At 41.8% G+C, this 16,771-nt stretch overlaps 1 protein-coding gene across 1 annotated transcript in view; it reads right to left on the bottom strand.

Annotated features, from left to right (window-relative positions):
• CNTNAP2 (contactin associated protein 2) overlaps window positions 1-16,771 on the bottom strand; it is a 1,656,810-nt gene that overhangs the window by 405,794 nt on the left and 1,234,245 nt on the right. Inside the window, exon 15 of the mRNA XM_052638430.1 lies at window positions 9,100-9,227. Coding sequence (XP_052494390.1) covers window positions 9,100-9,227 — 128 coding nt within the window. The remainder of the gene's footprint in view (window positions 1-9,099; window positions 9,228-16,771) is intronic.

The raw sequence follows: 16,771 nt of genomic DNA, 5'->3' as shown, positions 1-16,771 counted from the left end.
TCTTGAGGTGGCAACAAGCAAAGCACATTGGAGATATGAGACCAGTGGGGCTGGAATGGATGAACTGGGGATGACCGGAGGGTGGGACAGGTCAGCCGTGGTAAGGGTTGGCATCTTAAGAGCGAAGGGTAGAAGTCATAAAGTGCTACAATCTGAATTACAGCTTTGAAAAGACCCCCTGGATAATAGTTGCATTACGATGGTGAATATGAACTTCACTCTGGAGGGCCTGTGTTTTTGTAGGCTCCTTGAAAGCAAGAAATGCAGTTTGTACTTCACTACACTCCAGGAGAGTTATGACCAACCTAGACAGCATGTTAAAAAGCAGAGACATTACTTTGCCAACAAAGGTCCGTCTAGTCAAGGCTATGGTTTTTCCAGTGGTCATGTATGGATGTGAGAGCTGGACTGTAAAGAAAGCTGAGCGCCGAAGAATTGATGCTTTTGAACTGTGGTGTTGGAGAAGACTCTTGAGAGTCCCTTGGACTGCAAGGAGGTCCAACCAGTCCATCCTAAAGGAGATCAGTCCTGAGTGTTCATTGGAAGGACTGATGCTAAAGCTGAAACTCCAGTACTTTGGCCACCTCATGTACAGAGCTGACTCATTGGAAAAGACCCTGATGCTGGGAAAGATTGAAGGTGGGAGGAGAAGGGGACGACAGAGGATGAGATGGTTGGATGGCATCACTGACTCGATGGACATGAGTTTGGGTGAACTCTGGGAGTTGGTGATGGACAGGGAGGCCTGACATGCTATGGTCCATGGGATCACAAAGAGTCGGACACAACTGAGCGACTGAACATTCACACGATGTTTTTGATCAATGCTGAGTATATGTATAGAAGTTACCACATAATCTAGGCTGAAATCCAAGTCTGCATGGAGAAAGATGAGGACGTAAAGGTGAGGGGCAATCCCTACTCAAGCTGATCAGTGGGTGAATTGGCAGGTTACTGTGACTGAGCTTGAAAACCAGATAAAATCTAGATTAAAGAAATTCTGCCATAATTCCACATATTTTTCAAGTCCTGTGCATTTTTTTCCCCCAAATTATAAAAAAAAAAAAAATTACAATCTGGGTCAGAGGTTCAGCAAACTATGGCCTTCAGGCCAAATCCAGCCCGTTTCCTTTCTAAGTCACATTTCGTTCTAATCATCCACGTGCATCTGTTTACATATTGTCAACAACAGCTTTCACACTGCAGGGCTGAGTGGTTCTAATAGCCTGTGTGGTCCCAAAGCCTAGAATACTTCCTGCAGATCTTTTATAGAAAAGGTTAACTGACTCCCTGCTTGGATGAAAGGCTCCTTTTGTGGTTGTCGTTGGGAACAGTGAGCGCCCTGCGTGTTCTTGGGCTCTTTGTGTGTTTTGCTAGAGTCCTCCTGGTTTTCCAAGGGTAGTTTCTGAAGAAGGCAGCAAGCTAAGGGGGTGGCTTCCATTTGCTGCCAGCAAGAGTGATGAGAGAGAAGGAAAGAGGCTTCTTTGCACGGACGGATATCACTTTGGGAGCTGAGCTCCAAGCAGGGGTTGTGGTCACCAACTCCAAGTCAGGAATGAGGCTACTCACTGGGTGCCAACCCTCAGCTATGAAAAAAGGTAGATTTTCTCCAAAAGCAGGGAAGAATTAAGGGCAAAGACAGTGGGATGTAGGATAGGGAGGAGGGCAGAGCTTTCTTGTTAGCAGGCTTGTCACTCTTCCCACAATGAATGAATGTAATAACAATGGAGGGGATGACAGTCAGAGAATGCTGACCACGTGCAAAGCTGCAGGGAATTTCAGCTTAAAAGAACCACTGCAGCGATGCAGCTGTGATTTTTCTCATTTGCAGCTGAGAGAAGGTTGTGAGCAGGAAAGTAGAAGCTCAGAGAGGTTAAGGAACTGGTTCAAAGCACATGGCTGCTGAGGGAGGGAGCCGGGATGGGGAGACAGGTGTGTAGAATTCCCACATCTACACTATTCAACGTGCTGCTCTCCAATGCTGCTACTCAGAGTGCGGACCACTAACCAGTGGCAGTCACAGTGGCACCTCTAGTCCTGGCCCAGACTTCCTGAATTGAAATCTGCATTTTACCAAGATCCCCGGGTGATTTCTGAGCACGTTAATGTTTGGGAAGCAGTGATACTCAAGACCTCCAAACTTTTTCAAACTTCCACTAAGAATCCATGTTTCCATCCAAATTTCCACTTCATCAGACTTGTCACCCTTGATAAAACATAAGCTATAACCAACAAGGACCTACTGTACGAACATAGAACTCTGCTTAGTGTTATGTGGCAGCCTGGATGGGAGGGACGTTTAGGGGAGAATGGATATGTATGGTTGAGTCCCTTCACCATTCACCTGAAACTATCACAACTTGGTTAATTGGCTACACCCCAGTAGAAAATAAAACTTTAAAAAACAAACCAACAGAAACATAAACCCATCCGGGACGGGAGCCATGCCCCACTTGCCTCAGTAAAGCCTGTTCGGTTGAATTAAATTCCAGGAGTAGATACTGGACAGATAAGAAACCGTTTCACCTAGTAATTTTCTTGATTCCAAGCATGTTCCACATCAGGAATTCTTAGAACCAGTGGAGCAGGCCTAACACTCTTCTGTAAGAAGATTAGAGAGATGGCTTGGAAAGTTCAGCAGAGGAACCCAGTTGTGGGGATTCAATTCACAGAACAATGTCCCTCCTGCCTCTGGGATCCTGTGACAAGTTCAGAAAGGAGGAGACTTGCTCAGCCTGGCGGATCTCCTCTGGGGGATGGGTGATTCCTCTGAACACAAGCAGGGTTGGAAAGGCAGCCACATGTACACAAATACCACATCCATTATCAGATATCATCACATCTATTATCCTAAAGGAAATCAATTGTGAATATTCACTGGAAGGACAGATTCTGAAGCTCCGATACTTTGGCCACCTGATGCGCAGAGCTGACTCATTGGAAAAGACCCTGATGCTGGGAAAGATTGAAAGCAGGAGGACAAGGGGACAACAGAGGATGAGATGGTTGGATGGCATCACCGACTCGATGGACAAGAGTCTAAGAAAATTCTGGGAGATAGGGAAAGACAGGGAGGCCTGGTGTGCTGCAGTTCATAGGGTGGCAAGGAGTCAGACCTGACTGAGCGACTTAACAACAACATTATCAAATAGAAATACCTTTTTTTCTCCCCAAACTGTAACTGATTTCACTGCTCATTTCCACAGTGGGTTTGCAGTTCAAGCTAAGTGGCCAAATAATATGAAAGCTGACACTTCCCTGGGGCTCTGTCCACTTCTAAACATTTAAAATCACTCCCGAGTCTGGAGACCAGAGAGAAGCTTCCTTCTTTCTGCATCTGCCGCCTTTGTCATTGGCGCTGCCCTCAGACATGCCCAGAGGGTTCAGTCCTTTCAGGGGAATCAGCCTAGGTTTTGATCCTAAAAATTTCACTCTTTTTGCTAGTTCTTAGTGCCACTCCTGCTTCTCAGACAGTAGTCACCAGTGGCAATGGCAGCAGAGGCTGGGACATTAAGAAAAAAAAAAATAGGAGTTAATGGTTTCTACACATGACTCTTCTCTTTTTTTTTTTAACCCCCTCGTTGGATGGTGGTGGTGGTTTAGTTGCTAAGTCGTGTCTGACTATTGCGACCCCACGGACTATAGCCTGCCAGGCTCTTCTGTCCCTTGGATTCTCCAGGCAAGAATCCTGGACTGGGTTGCCATTTCCTTCTCCAGGGGATCTTCCCAACCCACGAATCAAACCCAGATGTCCTGCATTGCAGGCAGATTCTTTACCAACTGAGCTACAAGGGAAGCCCCTTGTTGGATACTATCAGCTAAAAAACTTCCTAGAACCAGAAGAAAGAACAAAACACAAAAACCTTGAAGTCACTAACTTTCTGTCTCTGACACTGAGCTTTCTGTCAGGTCTCCAGTTGGCTGATCCCACAGCAGGGCAAGAGGAAGTGCTCAGCACCACCTTAGTACTCCGCTTAGCTGTTGGTGGGCAGGGGCCCGGGGTCAGGATTCCAGGTCAAAGCTCTCTGTTTGGATCTCAGCATGCATCTTGGCCACTGGGAATTATTAAAGATGAAGGCTCTTGTTGAACTCTCTCTCCACGTGCTCTGCCATAAACAATCTGGGAGCCCCTGGCTCAATCACTTAACCTCCCTGGAGCCAAGTTCCCATGTCTGGAAACTCAGAGATTTGCACTGTCTGATCTCTAAGTGTCTTCCACCGCTAGAATGTTGCTGATTCTGTGTTTGTGCTTTTAGATGTACTTGACCCAAGGACATACAGCTACATTTCATGGGAAGAAATGGGGAAAGCAAAAGAGCTTGGAGCATCTTCTGAGGACATAGTTACAAGAGTGATCCAGTGTGATCCATTCTGGAATTTGCTCTGGAACCACACAGATCTCCTGGCTCCAGCTCTTATTGGCAAACCACGCAATAAGTCTATTTTCTCCTTGGTACAAAACACAAAGATATCATCACATAGAGGATGTTGGAAGAATCAGGAGAAAATGAATATAAAGTGCTTGTTACAGCCTGCCTAAGGGGCTTCCCTGATGGCTCAGCGGTAAAGAATCCAGCTGCTGATGCAGGAGATGCAGGTTCGATCCTTGGGTTGGGAAGATTGCCCTGGAGCAGGAAATGGCTACCAGCTCCAGGATTCTTGTCTAGAAAATCCCAGGGACAGAGGAGCCTGGTGGGCTACGGTCCATGGGGTCGCAACTACATGACTTAGCAACTAAATCACCAGCATCACCCGCATGCTGGGCCCTTTCCCTTTCTTGTCTCTTCCAAGCGTGAAACAGCAGAGACAAGGGCCTGTTTGAGCCCCTGGGGCCCTCTTACGGGGAATGATACTCATTTGAACCCCCCACTTAAGTGTCTTATCTTTGGAGAAATGACATGTTAGATACAGTCCTTGCTCTGTCCTTCTTGGTAAGGTTAATGGCCAGGGAAGGCCCTGGTTTATAAACGTCTTACAGTAGAGGGTGGCCTTTACACATCTCCGGCACACAGGATTGCATTTCCAAAGAACACGTGTCCACTGTCATTTGGATAAAGCTCCATCATCATCTTTATTTCTTTTATTGTCTCTGCCCTCGGAGTGTCCCTAAATAGGATGGTGTCTGTCTTACCTTTGCTTCTTGGCCTCTCAGAGTCACTTCTGCAGCTCTAAGAACCTGAACTGACATCTTAAACATCCACCGTGACTACAGTGCTCTGCCTGCCATGCTGACAGCCAGGTGGGTTTCTGGCCTGGACTCAGAGGTCCTTGGGGCTTCCCAGGAGGCGATAGTGGTAAAGAACCTGCCTGCCAAGGCAGAAGACACAAGAGATGCAGGTTTGATCCCTGTATTGGGAAGATGCCCTGGAGGAGGAAACGGCAACCTACTCCAGTATTCTTGCCTGGAGAATTCCGTGGACAGAGGAGTTTAGTGGGTTATAGTCCATAGGGTTGCAAAGAGTCGGACATGACTGAAATGACTTGGCACGCAGAGGTCCTTGAGTAACACGTTCTCCTGATTGTTTCTACCCAAGTGTATTCAAAACACTTGCTTTTGTAATAAACTTGCTCTTAATTAATTGTTTAAAGTCCCTGTATCCCTATAGGAGATATGAGGACTCTTTGCCTCATATGGTTGAGAATAAGACAATTATCTAGCAAGTACCTTCCTTCTACAATTAATTATAGTCTCTATATATAGTTACAAAAAGGATTTCTACCTCCCAACCCTGACATAATTTGTTTTTGAACTAATTCCATAGAAGCTCAGCAACCTCCTGCAAGAATAATTATATATTAAATTTGAAAACAATTTCTATTCTATCAGCCCTTTCGATCCTCTAAATAGATAGCTCCATTGTTTCTCCTAGGTGAGTATGTGCGATTTAGGGTCGGGGGAGATTTGTAATTTTACGCTACTTTTTATCTTAGCTAACCATCTGTCCTCCGTCACACTTTCAGTTTCATTTAGATTTGAGGTTTCCATTTAAATGTGTTCGAATAAGAAGACGCCAAAGTCTGAGGGCATCAGCATTTTACAGTGCTATATGGGAAATGCAGCAGATTCTGGAATTCACTGATTTTTCTTAGCATTTTGATTATATGGGTCTATGAGTTCAGATGAATCAAAGTAAAAATGAAACTCAGCAGGCATGATGAAATCAACTGAAGCTGCCGAAACGGTTGGTCAGAGCCCACAAAAACTGTTTCATTCTCTAAGGCTGGGGGGATAGAACCAGACCTAATTCAAGACAGAGCTTCTGAGGGCTGTCATCATTCAAGTTCTCAAATAGAGAAAGACATTCCTCAGCAGCAGATTTGGTTTTTTAAACTGTAGCTTTGCACAGACTTCAGTAAATGACACAGAGTTAATCTCTACAAACAAGAGGATATATGTACGATGTCACTTTTCAAGTTATACAAATTAGAATTTAATTCCCCTGACATTCACGCAGTATTGGTAACTGGGTGCCAGCGGGGAGAGACCCAGATGACATATATTTAAGACAATTTAATTTCTGCCGTAGACTTAGAGATGTGAATGGAGACAAGGAAACAAGCCTGACCTGGTGCAGAGGAGGCTGTGTATATTCTCTGCCCTGTCTTTCCTCTGGGAGCCTCACAGAGGCTGTGAGGGGGCACAGAAGTTTGTTGCTTAAATGACATTTTCAAAGAAATATTTTGTTCATTTGTAAAACAGAAGGCTAATATTTACCTTACCCAGCTCACAGGGGGCTCTATCCAAGGAAACCACACATGAGTAAAACCTGGGAAATGCTATATGATGTGGGCACTTTGTCATTACTGGGTCCACGTTAGAACATTCTGAAAAGGAAGGTGGGCATCAAAACTGCTAACTGCTACTTGGCAGTTCAGGTACGAGGTATGGAATATTGCCAGTTGCCTGCAAAAACCGAAGACTTCTCTCTCGTGGACACAAAACTATTCCACATAATTGCAATTAAAGATTCACTGTGCTTTTATTTGCATGAAATATCAGGTAAAATATGGATTAAGAAGTACTGATGAAGCTGCAGTCCTACAAGAAGCTGGAGGCCATACAGTGTCAGTGAGCAGGACAGCTCTTTGTCTATCAACCGTCCTAAGAATGTTTCTAAGAGCAACAGCCTTGGGAGAAAAATACAAATGAACACTGACCACCAGACTTCTGCTATTTCCCCCTTTAAATATAAAGTCTTCCTGAAACATGTATCACTTCTTTCTTCAGCATCAGCTGCAATACTTTTACATCACAAATCTATTAAATTATCAAACATCTTGTGTTTTCCAATACTTTTGTATGTGCTTTTCACAAAACATGACTTTTTTTTTTTTAATTCACAGAATACCTAGTAAAGTGCTAGATAAATAGCAGACACTTAATAAGTTCTTCCTGAGGACTGATTTAGTATGAGCAAACACGCTAATATTAGCTACAAACTGTTAATATACTCCCACATATACTATTTAATGTAGCTGGGATCTTTTCTTTAAGAATGGTAACAAAAATCTGCAGAAGCTGGATTTCATAACTATATTGAGCTAATTCATTACTTAAGGGGAACCCCTTATCTAATTCAAAGCTAACTTCATGATTAGAATTGATAAGTGAGAATATCTTTATATATTAATGAGTAATTATGACAAAAAGAAACTGATTTTCACTGGACAGCACATGAGAATCTGCCTATTTTGAGCATGACACTATAATCCATCTCTCAAAATATGTCTAAAATGCATCTATATTATTATTTTATGTCAATATCTTTTTCTTAAGCAGTTGAAACTAATTTCTTATCATACAGTTCTGTTAAAGTTGACTAGACAAAAGAAGTGTTATTGTCTAGTAAATGCATGATAAAGTTCTTTTGACCAATTTAATTTTAAGGATAGTGCATTTATTTTCTGTATGTAAGAAGAGAAAAATCAGAACAGGCTCCATCTCTCCTTTGTATCTGGAACATCGTGTGGTTTAATTGCCGACAGCCTTGACGTACTAAGCAGTAAGCAGCTGAGTATGCATCGTTACATTCCTTAGGACACCTCCTTGAATGGATGCAAGAATTTATTATATTGAGTAGGTCTAATTCTCCCTTTATTTATGGAAGCGGTAATTACAGTCCATCTCACAGAATGCTTTGCTAGGAGGACTCCAGATCCGGGCACTAAAATCTTTATGGCCTCCTCAGGAGAAGTTGGGATGCGGGTGGTATTCTCAGCACCACAGCTGAGAAAAAGAGGGATCTGCCTGAAGTCTCCAGGCAAGTCAGTTACTCAGGGAACAGAATCCAGGTCTCCTGATGCCCTGCACACAATTACAAAAGCACAGAACTCCCAGAAGGGTAGCCCAAATCACGTGTGCCAACAAGAAGAGGGGAAATGAGACCCAGGATGCTCATCGCAGAATCCCCATAGCAACCTGTCACCATCTCCCTCTGACTGCACATAAAGCACACTGAAGGGTATCACCAAGCATAAAATCCTGATGGTACCCTTAATTAGGTGGGATCACTGCTCTCACTCCCTGACTTCCTGCAGCCTCAAATTCCTTTCTGTGGTGCCGAAACTCGAAAGCAAGATGTAGTTACAGAAACACTCTTTGGCTTACAAGGGACCATCAAGCTCTGATGATGATGAAACTTGATAGCAATAATGTCAAACTTTATATGACCATAATCCGAGTTTACAATGATACATTAAGCCATAATGTGACTATTTATATCACCATAAACTGAGTTTATGGTGATATAAATAGTCATGCTAATGGCATTAACAGCAGCACTCAGTGGAATCACAGCTGTTGAGTGCTGCTTATGCTATTAGCTTTGCTGCTTATATCACCATAAACTTAGGTAGTCACAGTCGTTACCTACAAATATACAAGAAAGATGAACGTCCACACTTTATGCCCAGATCTAGGCTCCAATACTGGAGACATTTTAGCTGTCACCCTCCTCTATGTATTAAGGTCTACTTAGCCCTCTATTTGGCTCTGTTTATACCAAAGAGCAATCTGTTTTTCTGCCAACCTCTGATTTGCCAGGAAACACTATTTAAAATGGATAAGAAGGTGCAAGCCACCACTGCAGGCACACTTACTGTCTCCTTGGCAGCGCAGGGGACCCACACTCAGTTTGGCTTCTGAGCCTTGCCGGTCGGTATCTCCAACCACCACCTGGCTGACGGGCAGGTGATCTTTGTAGGATAAGAAACCAGCATCCTTTCTCCTGAATCACAAGGAAAGACAAACACATGAGGAGGCTACGTTAGAAACACATCTTTTCTGATTATTGTTTAAGTTGTCCGACAAATGAGCACATTCCAATAACAGCTCAGAGAACCACAGTTAAAGAGTTGCTCCTCTCTTCCACTTGGTGGTTTTGCAACTCATGGCTCAGAAGCAACTGTGACCTCTTTGCTTTCTGGAAAACAGAACTGACGCCCTGCTTTCCGGAGTTACAACCAGGACACAGCATACTGTTTCAGGCTGAGTGTAGCCTACCACGTTACTTGAAGCACTCACATCGGACACCTGAGCATGCGTGCAGTTTGCTGCTGTCATGGAATCGAAAGTTCAACAAAGTCAACGAGATCTCTTGCATAAAATGAGAAACAAAGCCCTATTAAAAAAATACCCTTGTCTCTTTAATTGCTTTCTCTCCTGCTGTGCATCAGCTAAATAAGAGACACTTTTTGTTCCTTCATCTCTTGTTTATTTTAACAACCAAAAGACTTTCAGTTTCCAACACAGAGCAGGTGCTCACTAAGTGTCTATTTCCATCTATAATGAGGAGTGGAGTTTAGATGCAAGCCCAACCTGGCTTTTTTCTTGGATTTCTCCTCCTGTTTATGCTTATCTTGCCATCTTGTTTCAGGCCTCCTAACTCAACCCTGTACCCACCCTAAATAGAGAGAGAGGGCAAGGCTAGTTGTGAAGCACTGACTCTAGGATGAAGCATAGAAATACACAAGATGTTCTTGGGGATGGAGCCACGGTGAGTTATGTGGCAGGACAGATTTTACCTTGGCAGGAAATGCCTGGCCCTCATCCTCTTTTTGTACTGCTGTGGCTGAGAGATGCCCTGACTTGGGGCTGGATGGCTGGGAGGTGCACAACAGGATCAAGTCATTCCACAGATTTATCTTTTTGCATGATTTTGTGCACTGTTCAGCCTAAATGTAAATGAGAATTTTGAAACTGTATGTACAACTGATCACAGGAGAGACAACTGATTTTGGATGACAGAAGAACGAGAGAGAGAGTTCAGTAGACAGGTGAAAGATCTGCCAGTTGCCTCTCTTGCTGGCAGTTGAGGAGAAGCAAACTTGGAGACCTGCCTCCAAAATGCTGTGCTGTTAGCAGCAGTTAATGGCTCCTCTGACTTTCTAGAACGTCACTGAACACACGCTCCTTCGTGTGTCAGGACCCACAGAAACCCAGGAAGGAGTCACAGAATTTAGCCAGTGGACCCCAGACAAGTTTACTTTCCACTGCTTTGGTTATGTCTGTGTTTCCAAGATAAAGTTAACTTTTTAAAAAAAATCAAATGAGAACAGGATCATGCAGAAAAGCACTGTGGCTCTTACTGACATTGCAGCTACTGATGGTCCAGCCTCAAATAATTTGTAAGCCCACCTCCTGGTGACTCAGACAGTAAAGAATCTGCCTGCAATGCAGGAGACCTGGGTTCAATCCCTGGATTAGGAAGATCCCCTGGAGAAGGGAGTGGCTACCCACTCCAGCATTCTTGCCTGGAGAATTCCATGGACAGAGGAGCTTAGTGGGGTACAGTCCATGGGGTCACAAAAGAGTTGGACACGACTGAGTGACTAACACTTTCACTCCTTATATTAGAAGTTCTATCAGCTAATATTATGTCAGAGAGGGAAGAAAATCTTTGCTATTAAATTTTCATATTTAGTGTTTCTTGAGGGACAATAAATGCAAACACCGTTATAATCTGACAATCTACTGGAATAATGTACCTTCCTGTGGAATGTCAGGCTGAGATTCTCTACAAGTTCTTTATCATCTAAGTAAGGGATCTGCAAGATAAGAGCTGAGAAAAATTCATCTTGTTCCTTTTTCTGGGATGGACCATAAGCTATTTAAAATTTGTTTTAAACAGTTGAAAAGAAATCCAAAGCAGGGCAATATTTTATGCCGTATGAAAATTACATAAAAATCAAAGTCAGTGTCCATATGTAAAATTTTACTGAAATAAAACTTCTAATTTTTAAAAAAAATTTTCTTTTTTTCTTTCTTTTTTACATATCGTCTGTGGTGTCTCCAGGTTATGTTGGCAGAGTTGAGTAGCTGTGATAGAGACCATATGGCCCTCAACGCCTAAAATATTGTCTGGCCTTTTAAGAACATGCTGTCAACTCTTATTCCAAATCATCAGTATCCATTTTTCCTTTGGGAACTGATTGGTCAAATATCCTACTGATAATCACGGTGGCCTAATGTGCAACTTATCCCACAGTTGAGTGTAGGGTTAGGGAAGGGACATGAGACTATCTTTGAGGTGGCGGTGGGGGGGAACATTTAAGCTGACATTTATTCACTCTAGCAGTGAGAAGGCAATGGCACCCCACTCCAGTACTCTTGCCTAGAAAATCCCATGGATGGAGCCTGGTGGGCTGCAGTCCATGGGGTCGCTAGGAGTTGGACACAATTGAGCAAATTCACTTTCACTTTTCACTTTCATGCACTGGAGAAGGAAATGGCAACCCACTCCAGTGTTCTTGCCTGGAGAATCCCAGGGACGGGGGAGCCTGGTGGGCTGCCATCTATGGGGTCGCGCAGAGTCGGACACGACTGAAGCGACTTAGCAGCAGCAGCAGCAACAGCAGTGAGAAATAACTTAGAACTTATTAATAATCAATGTTTTGATTGAGGTTGCACTACGTGACTGTCACATGTCAGGATGCTCAACATCTTTACCTGATACTTGGTACTGTCAGTTCATTTATGATGAATGAGAAAGTGACTACTTTATAACAAATCTTGTGCTAATAAAAGAGTAGTTTGAAAACAAATGCTTGGAAATATTCCAATCATTATGTAATATTATTGCCAAAATTGATATGTGTGGGCTTCCCTGGTGGCTCAGATGGTAAAGCGTCTACCTACAGGCTGTGCATAATCTCATAAGAATTTACATATCTATATACTTCTACAACTTAGAAACATAGTTTTAAAATATATGCAATAAATTGTTAAATGTAGAGTTCCAATGGATTTTGGACTTAGTTTATAATACTGAAATGGGTCATTAATTACTTTGCAAATAAAACTAACTCAGAGATGACAGAAATTTACTACATTTTATCAAAACCTTTGCATTTTTGGTCAATAAAGCTGAAAAATTAACATCACGATTCATTTGAAAATATACTTTTATCTAGTTTGTTATATGTACCTTGAGGTAATACTTTTCAACTGTGATAGCCAATAAAGTCAAGTGTCAAAATGAAAAAAAACCAATAGAGGCAGATCTTCAAATTAGTAACTCAAGACTATATAAAATAATATGTATTTAATGTGATTCATGGGGTCGCAAAGAGTTGGACACAACTGAGCGACTGAACTGAACTGAATCACATCACAGCTATAAAACCAATTAAAGGCAAAAATGATTAATTTCTATTACTATTTTAGAAAAAATGTTAATGTTAACTTTATTTCATTTTTAAAAATTTTGTTTTATATTGAACATAAAATGTTATGTCTTATTTTTATACTTATTTATAAATATGTATTCAAAAATTTTGAAAAATAGGAAAAGGCTCAAAACTAGGAACACTGCTCTAATTCATAGGAAACAATAACAACAATAGGGTATCTACCACCGAGCACCTGTGTACACTACACTGTTTCTTGTAGGCAGCATCTAATCTGAAATCAATTCTTCCATAGAGGCGTCATTATCCCCATTCAACTGACGAGAATCAGATAATTTATCTTGACCAAGGTCACCAGCTCAATAACCATAGTGTCTGGATTCAGTTCTAGATTATCCGGATCCTAATCAAGGATTTTCCAAGGGGTGGGGGATGGAGAGGAAGAGCAAAACAGAAGAAAACCAAGAAGCAACTATGTTAATTCAAAACCCTTTTTATTTTCATTTACAGGTGAAGTGAAAATGTACTTTTAAAGATATACTTAGCTATCTTGAAATGTTGAGAAAATTATTTATAATTAGTAAATTCGAAGGTACTGTAATGTTATATTCACAAACAGCCCCTGCACCATCAACATACTTAGTAAAAGTGATCTAGAACTACCCCAGACCCCAAACTAATCACCATCTTTAGTGGTACATAGAAGTTTACAAAAGGTTACAATTCAGCTAATACACAAATCCCCCTTAGCCACAGGGATATGTTCCAAGACACCCAGTGGATGGCTGAAATCATGGATAGTACTGAACCCTATATGTACTATGCTTTTTCCTATGTTGTTCAGTTGCTAAGTCATATCTGACTCTTTGAGACCCCGTGGACTACAGCACGCCATGCTTCCCTGTCCTACTATCTCCTGGAGTTTGCTCAAATTCGTGTCCATTGAGTCAGTGATGCCATCCAACCACCTCATCCTCTACCACCCTCTCTTTGCCTTCAGTCTTTCCCAGCATCAAGGTATTTTAAAATGAGTCAGCTCTTTGCATCACAAGGCCAAAGTATTGGAGCTTCAACTTCAGCAGCAGTCCTGCCAGTGAATATTCAGGGTTAATTTCCTTTAGGATTGACTGGTTTGATCTCCTTGCAGTCCAAGGAACTCTCAAGCGTCTTCTCAGTTCAGTTCAGTCACTCAGTCATGTCCGACTCTTTGCAGCCCCATGGACTGCAGCACACCAGGCCTCTGTGTCCATCACCAACTCCCAGAGCTTGCTCAAACTCATGTCCATAGTCGGTGATGCCATCCAACCATCTCATCCTCTGTTGTCCCCTTCTCCTTCTGCCCTCAATCTTCCCTAGCATCAGGGTCTTATCCAATGAGTCAGTTCTTCGCATCTGGCCAGAGGATTGGATTTCAGCTTCAGCATCAGTCCTTCAAATGAATATTCAGGACTGATTTCCTTTAGGACGGACTGGTTGGATCTCCTTGCAGTCCCAGGGACTCTTAAGAGTCTTCTCCAACACCACAGTTCAAAAGCATCAATTCTTTGGCGTTCAGCTTTCCTTATAGTCCACCTCGCACATCTATATGTGACTACTGGAAAAACCATAGTTTTGAAGAGTCTTCTCCAGCATCACAATTTGAAAGCTTTTACCTATACCTACTCTATATATCTGTGATAAAGAGTAATTTATAAATGAGGTACAATATGGGATTAACACCTAATGATAAAATAAGACAGTTATAACAATATAGCATTCTAAAGATGTGAGTGTGGCCTCTCACACACACATACAGTATCTTAATGCCTCTTCCATCCTAACTAAGCACTGTGGTATGACTTTTGCAGTCTGAGGTGTGATAGCAAAACTATCACTCATTTCTTCTCCCTTCTTCACAATCTCATGGATAGAAGGTCCATTCTTACCATAAACCTCAGCAACCTCACCATCTGGTTTTCTTTCCTTATTAAATCACTGCCTTTTCACTTAAGGGCAGTACTTACTGGCTTCTCTTTGGCATACCTGAATTGCCAGCATTGCTACTCTTGCACTTTGGGGTCATTATTAAGGAAAATGAACAGCAGAAGTGCAATACCATGATAGTCCATCTGATAACCCAGAAGGCGAATAAGTGACCATCTTGGTGAAACATGCTGGACAAAGGGTTGATTCCCTTTCTAAGCGGATGCAGAAGGATGTCATCAGATTTCATCACACTGCTCAAAACAGTGCAATGTAAAACAACTGAATTGTTGATTTCTGAAATCTTCCACTTAATACTTTCAGATCACTGTTGACTGAGGTTAACTGAAACCTCATAAAGCAAAATCTCGGATGAGGGACTACTGTAGCAATAACCCTCAGATACTCCTTAAACCAAGAAAATAGGACAGAATAATCAGCTGAGAAAAAAAAAAAAAATATATATATATATATATAAAGTTACCTTCTCAATCATTTTTGATAAGGGATATAAATGGGGCTCCAGAGATTTTAAAGCCACAAACAGCTGTGTTTCAAACTCACAAAACAGTCGACTCCACTGGAAACAAATTGGTTGCAGAAACAAATTCACGGGTGGCAATAAAGTGGCTTGACTAGCACCAAGCGTCTGGTGTGCTCCTGCAGCATAACCCACTTTCAAAAACTGATGTGTGAGTGGATAGAAAATAAACTGAGACCTCAAGAGGCTCCCTTCCAAACACCTATAAGACTTCTATCTTAGCACCAGCGTGAAAATTATTTAGCAAGCAAAACAAGACTTCATTGAAAGTTATGATCTTTAACGATCGAGGTCAATCTAATTTAGAGAGATATTCAGTAACTATTTATCATGTTAGCATAATCTAATTACATCTGTTGCTGGGCTGGTACACTAAAAAAATTCTATCATGCATTTGCAATAGGCCCTGGACTCAGACTCTCCTGTAACCTTTTTATTAGTGTTGTTATTAAAAGAAAACTTGATTCTACAGAATTTGCTTCTCTAACCCGGCATGACGGTTCTTTTACTTCAGTACTATTTTCCTGAGGAATTCTGTCTTATTCTGCTGCTCCTTCCTTGCTTTCTTTTCTTTTCCTGCTGAGAAAGCAAACAAGCCTCTGGGCAGATTGGTCTTGCCCTCAGCTCAGTAAAAAAACAAAAACAAAAAACCCCGAAGGAAAATGAACAGTCTAAGCTTCTGCAATTATAAGCTTGCTTTTCTACCAGATGTTATAAAAGTGACCACACTATGAGTACGTTCCATAATTCTAGCAGAGAAGAATCCTCCTGCTTTGTGAAGTTTTAGAAGTACTTGGTGACTTAAACACATAGAATTAGTCAGTGAACTTTCACGTATTCCCATCACAGAATCACCTCGGCAGAAATTTCTGGAAGAATCCAGGAAGTCCAAGATTTAGCTACAGAGGATGTCACAAAAAGAGACATAGAAATGGGAACTAAGCACATGAGAAGATACTTAATATTATTAGTCATTAGAGACATGAAATTACAAGTCTCCTGAGATGCCACATTACTCCCATCAGGGTAGCTATAGTAGAAAGGGCAGATAAATAACAAGTGTTGAGAAGGATTGGAGGAGACTAAAATCATCACTCATCACTGATGAGATTGTAAAGTGGTACAATCGCTTTTGAAAGCAGTTTGGTAGTTTCTAAAAAGTTAAACATTGGTTTACCATATGACCCCAGAATTCCATTCCTGGTATCTACCTAAAGAAGAGCGTATGTCCACACAAAGACTTTTAGGTAGATGATTACAGAAGCTTTATTGACAATAGCCTCAAAGTGGAAGCAACCCAAATGCCCATCAACCAGCAAATGGATAAACTTATATCTATACAACAGAACATTGTTCAGCAATAAAAGAAATACAGTGTTAACACATACAACACAAAATGAATAAACCTCAAAAACTTGATGCTAAGGGAAAGAAGTCAGACACAGAAGACCACATATGCCATAATTCTGTACATATGAAATGTCCAGAAAAGACAAACACGTAAAGATAAGTAGATTAATGGGTGCCAGGGTCTGGGGATAGGAATAAGGGTCAGTGGCAAATTCCCAAACTACCTTTCAAATAGGAACTGTATCTCATTCATCGAAAACCAAACATGCATGGTTTACCAGGACAAGCCTA

Source organism: Budorcas taxicolor, chromosome 4 (genome assembly GCF_023091745.1).
Source record: "Budorcas taxicolor isolate Tak-1 chromosome 4, Takin1.1, whole genome shotgun sequence".
Taxonomy (NCBI): Eukaryota; Metazoa; Chordata; class Mammalia; order Artiodactyla; family Bovidae; genus Budorcas; species Budorcas taxicolor.
This window is presented reverse-complemented; position numbering and strand designations above follow the sequence as displayed.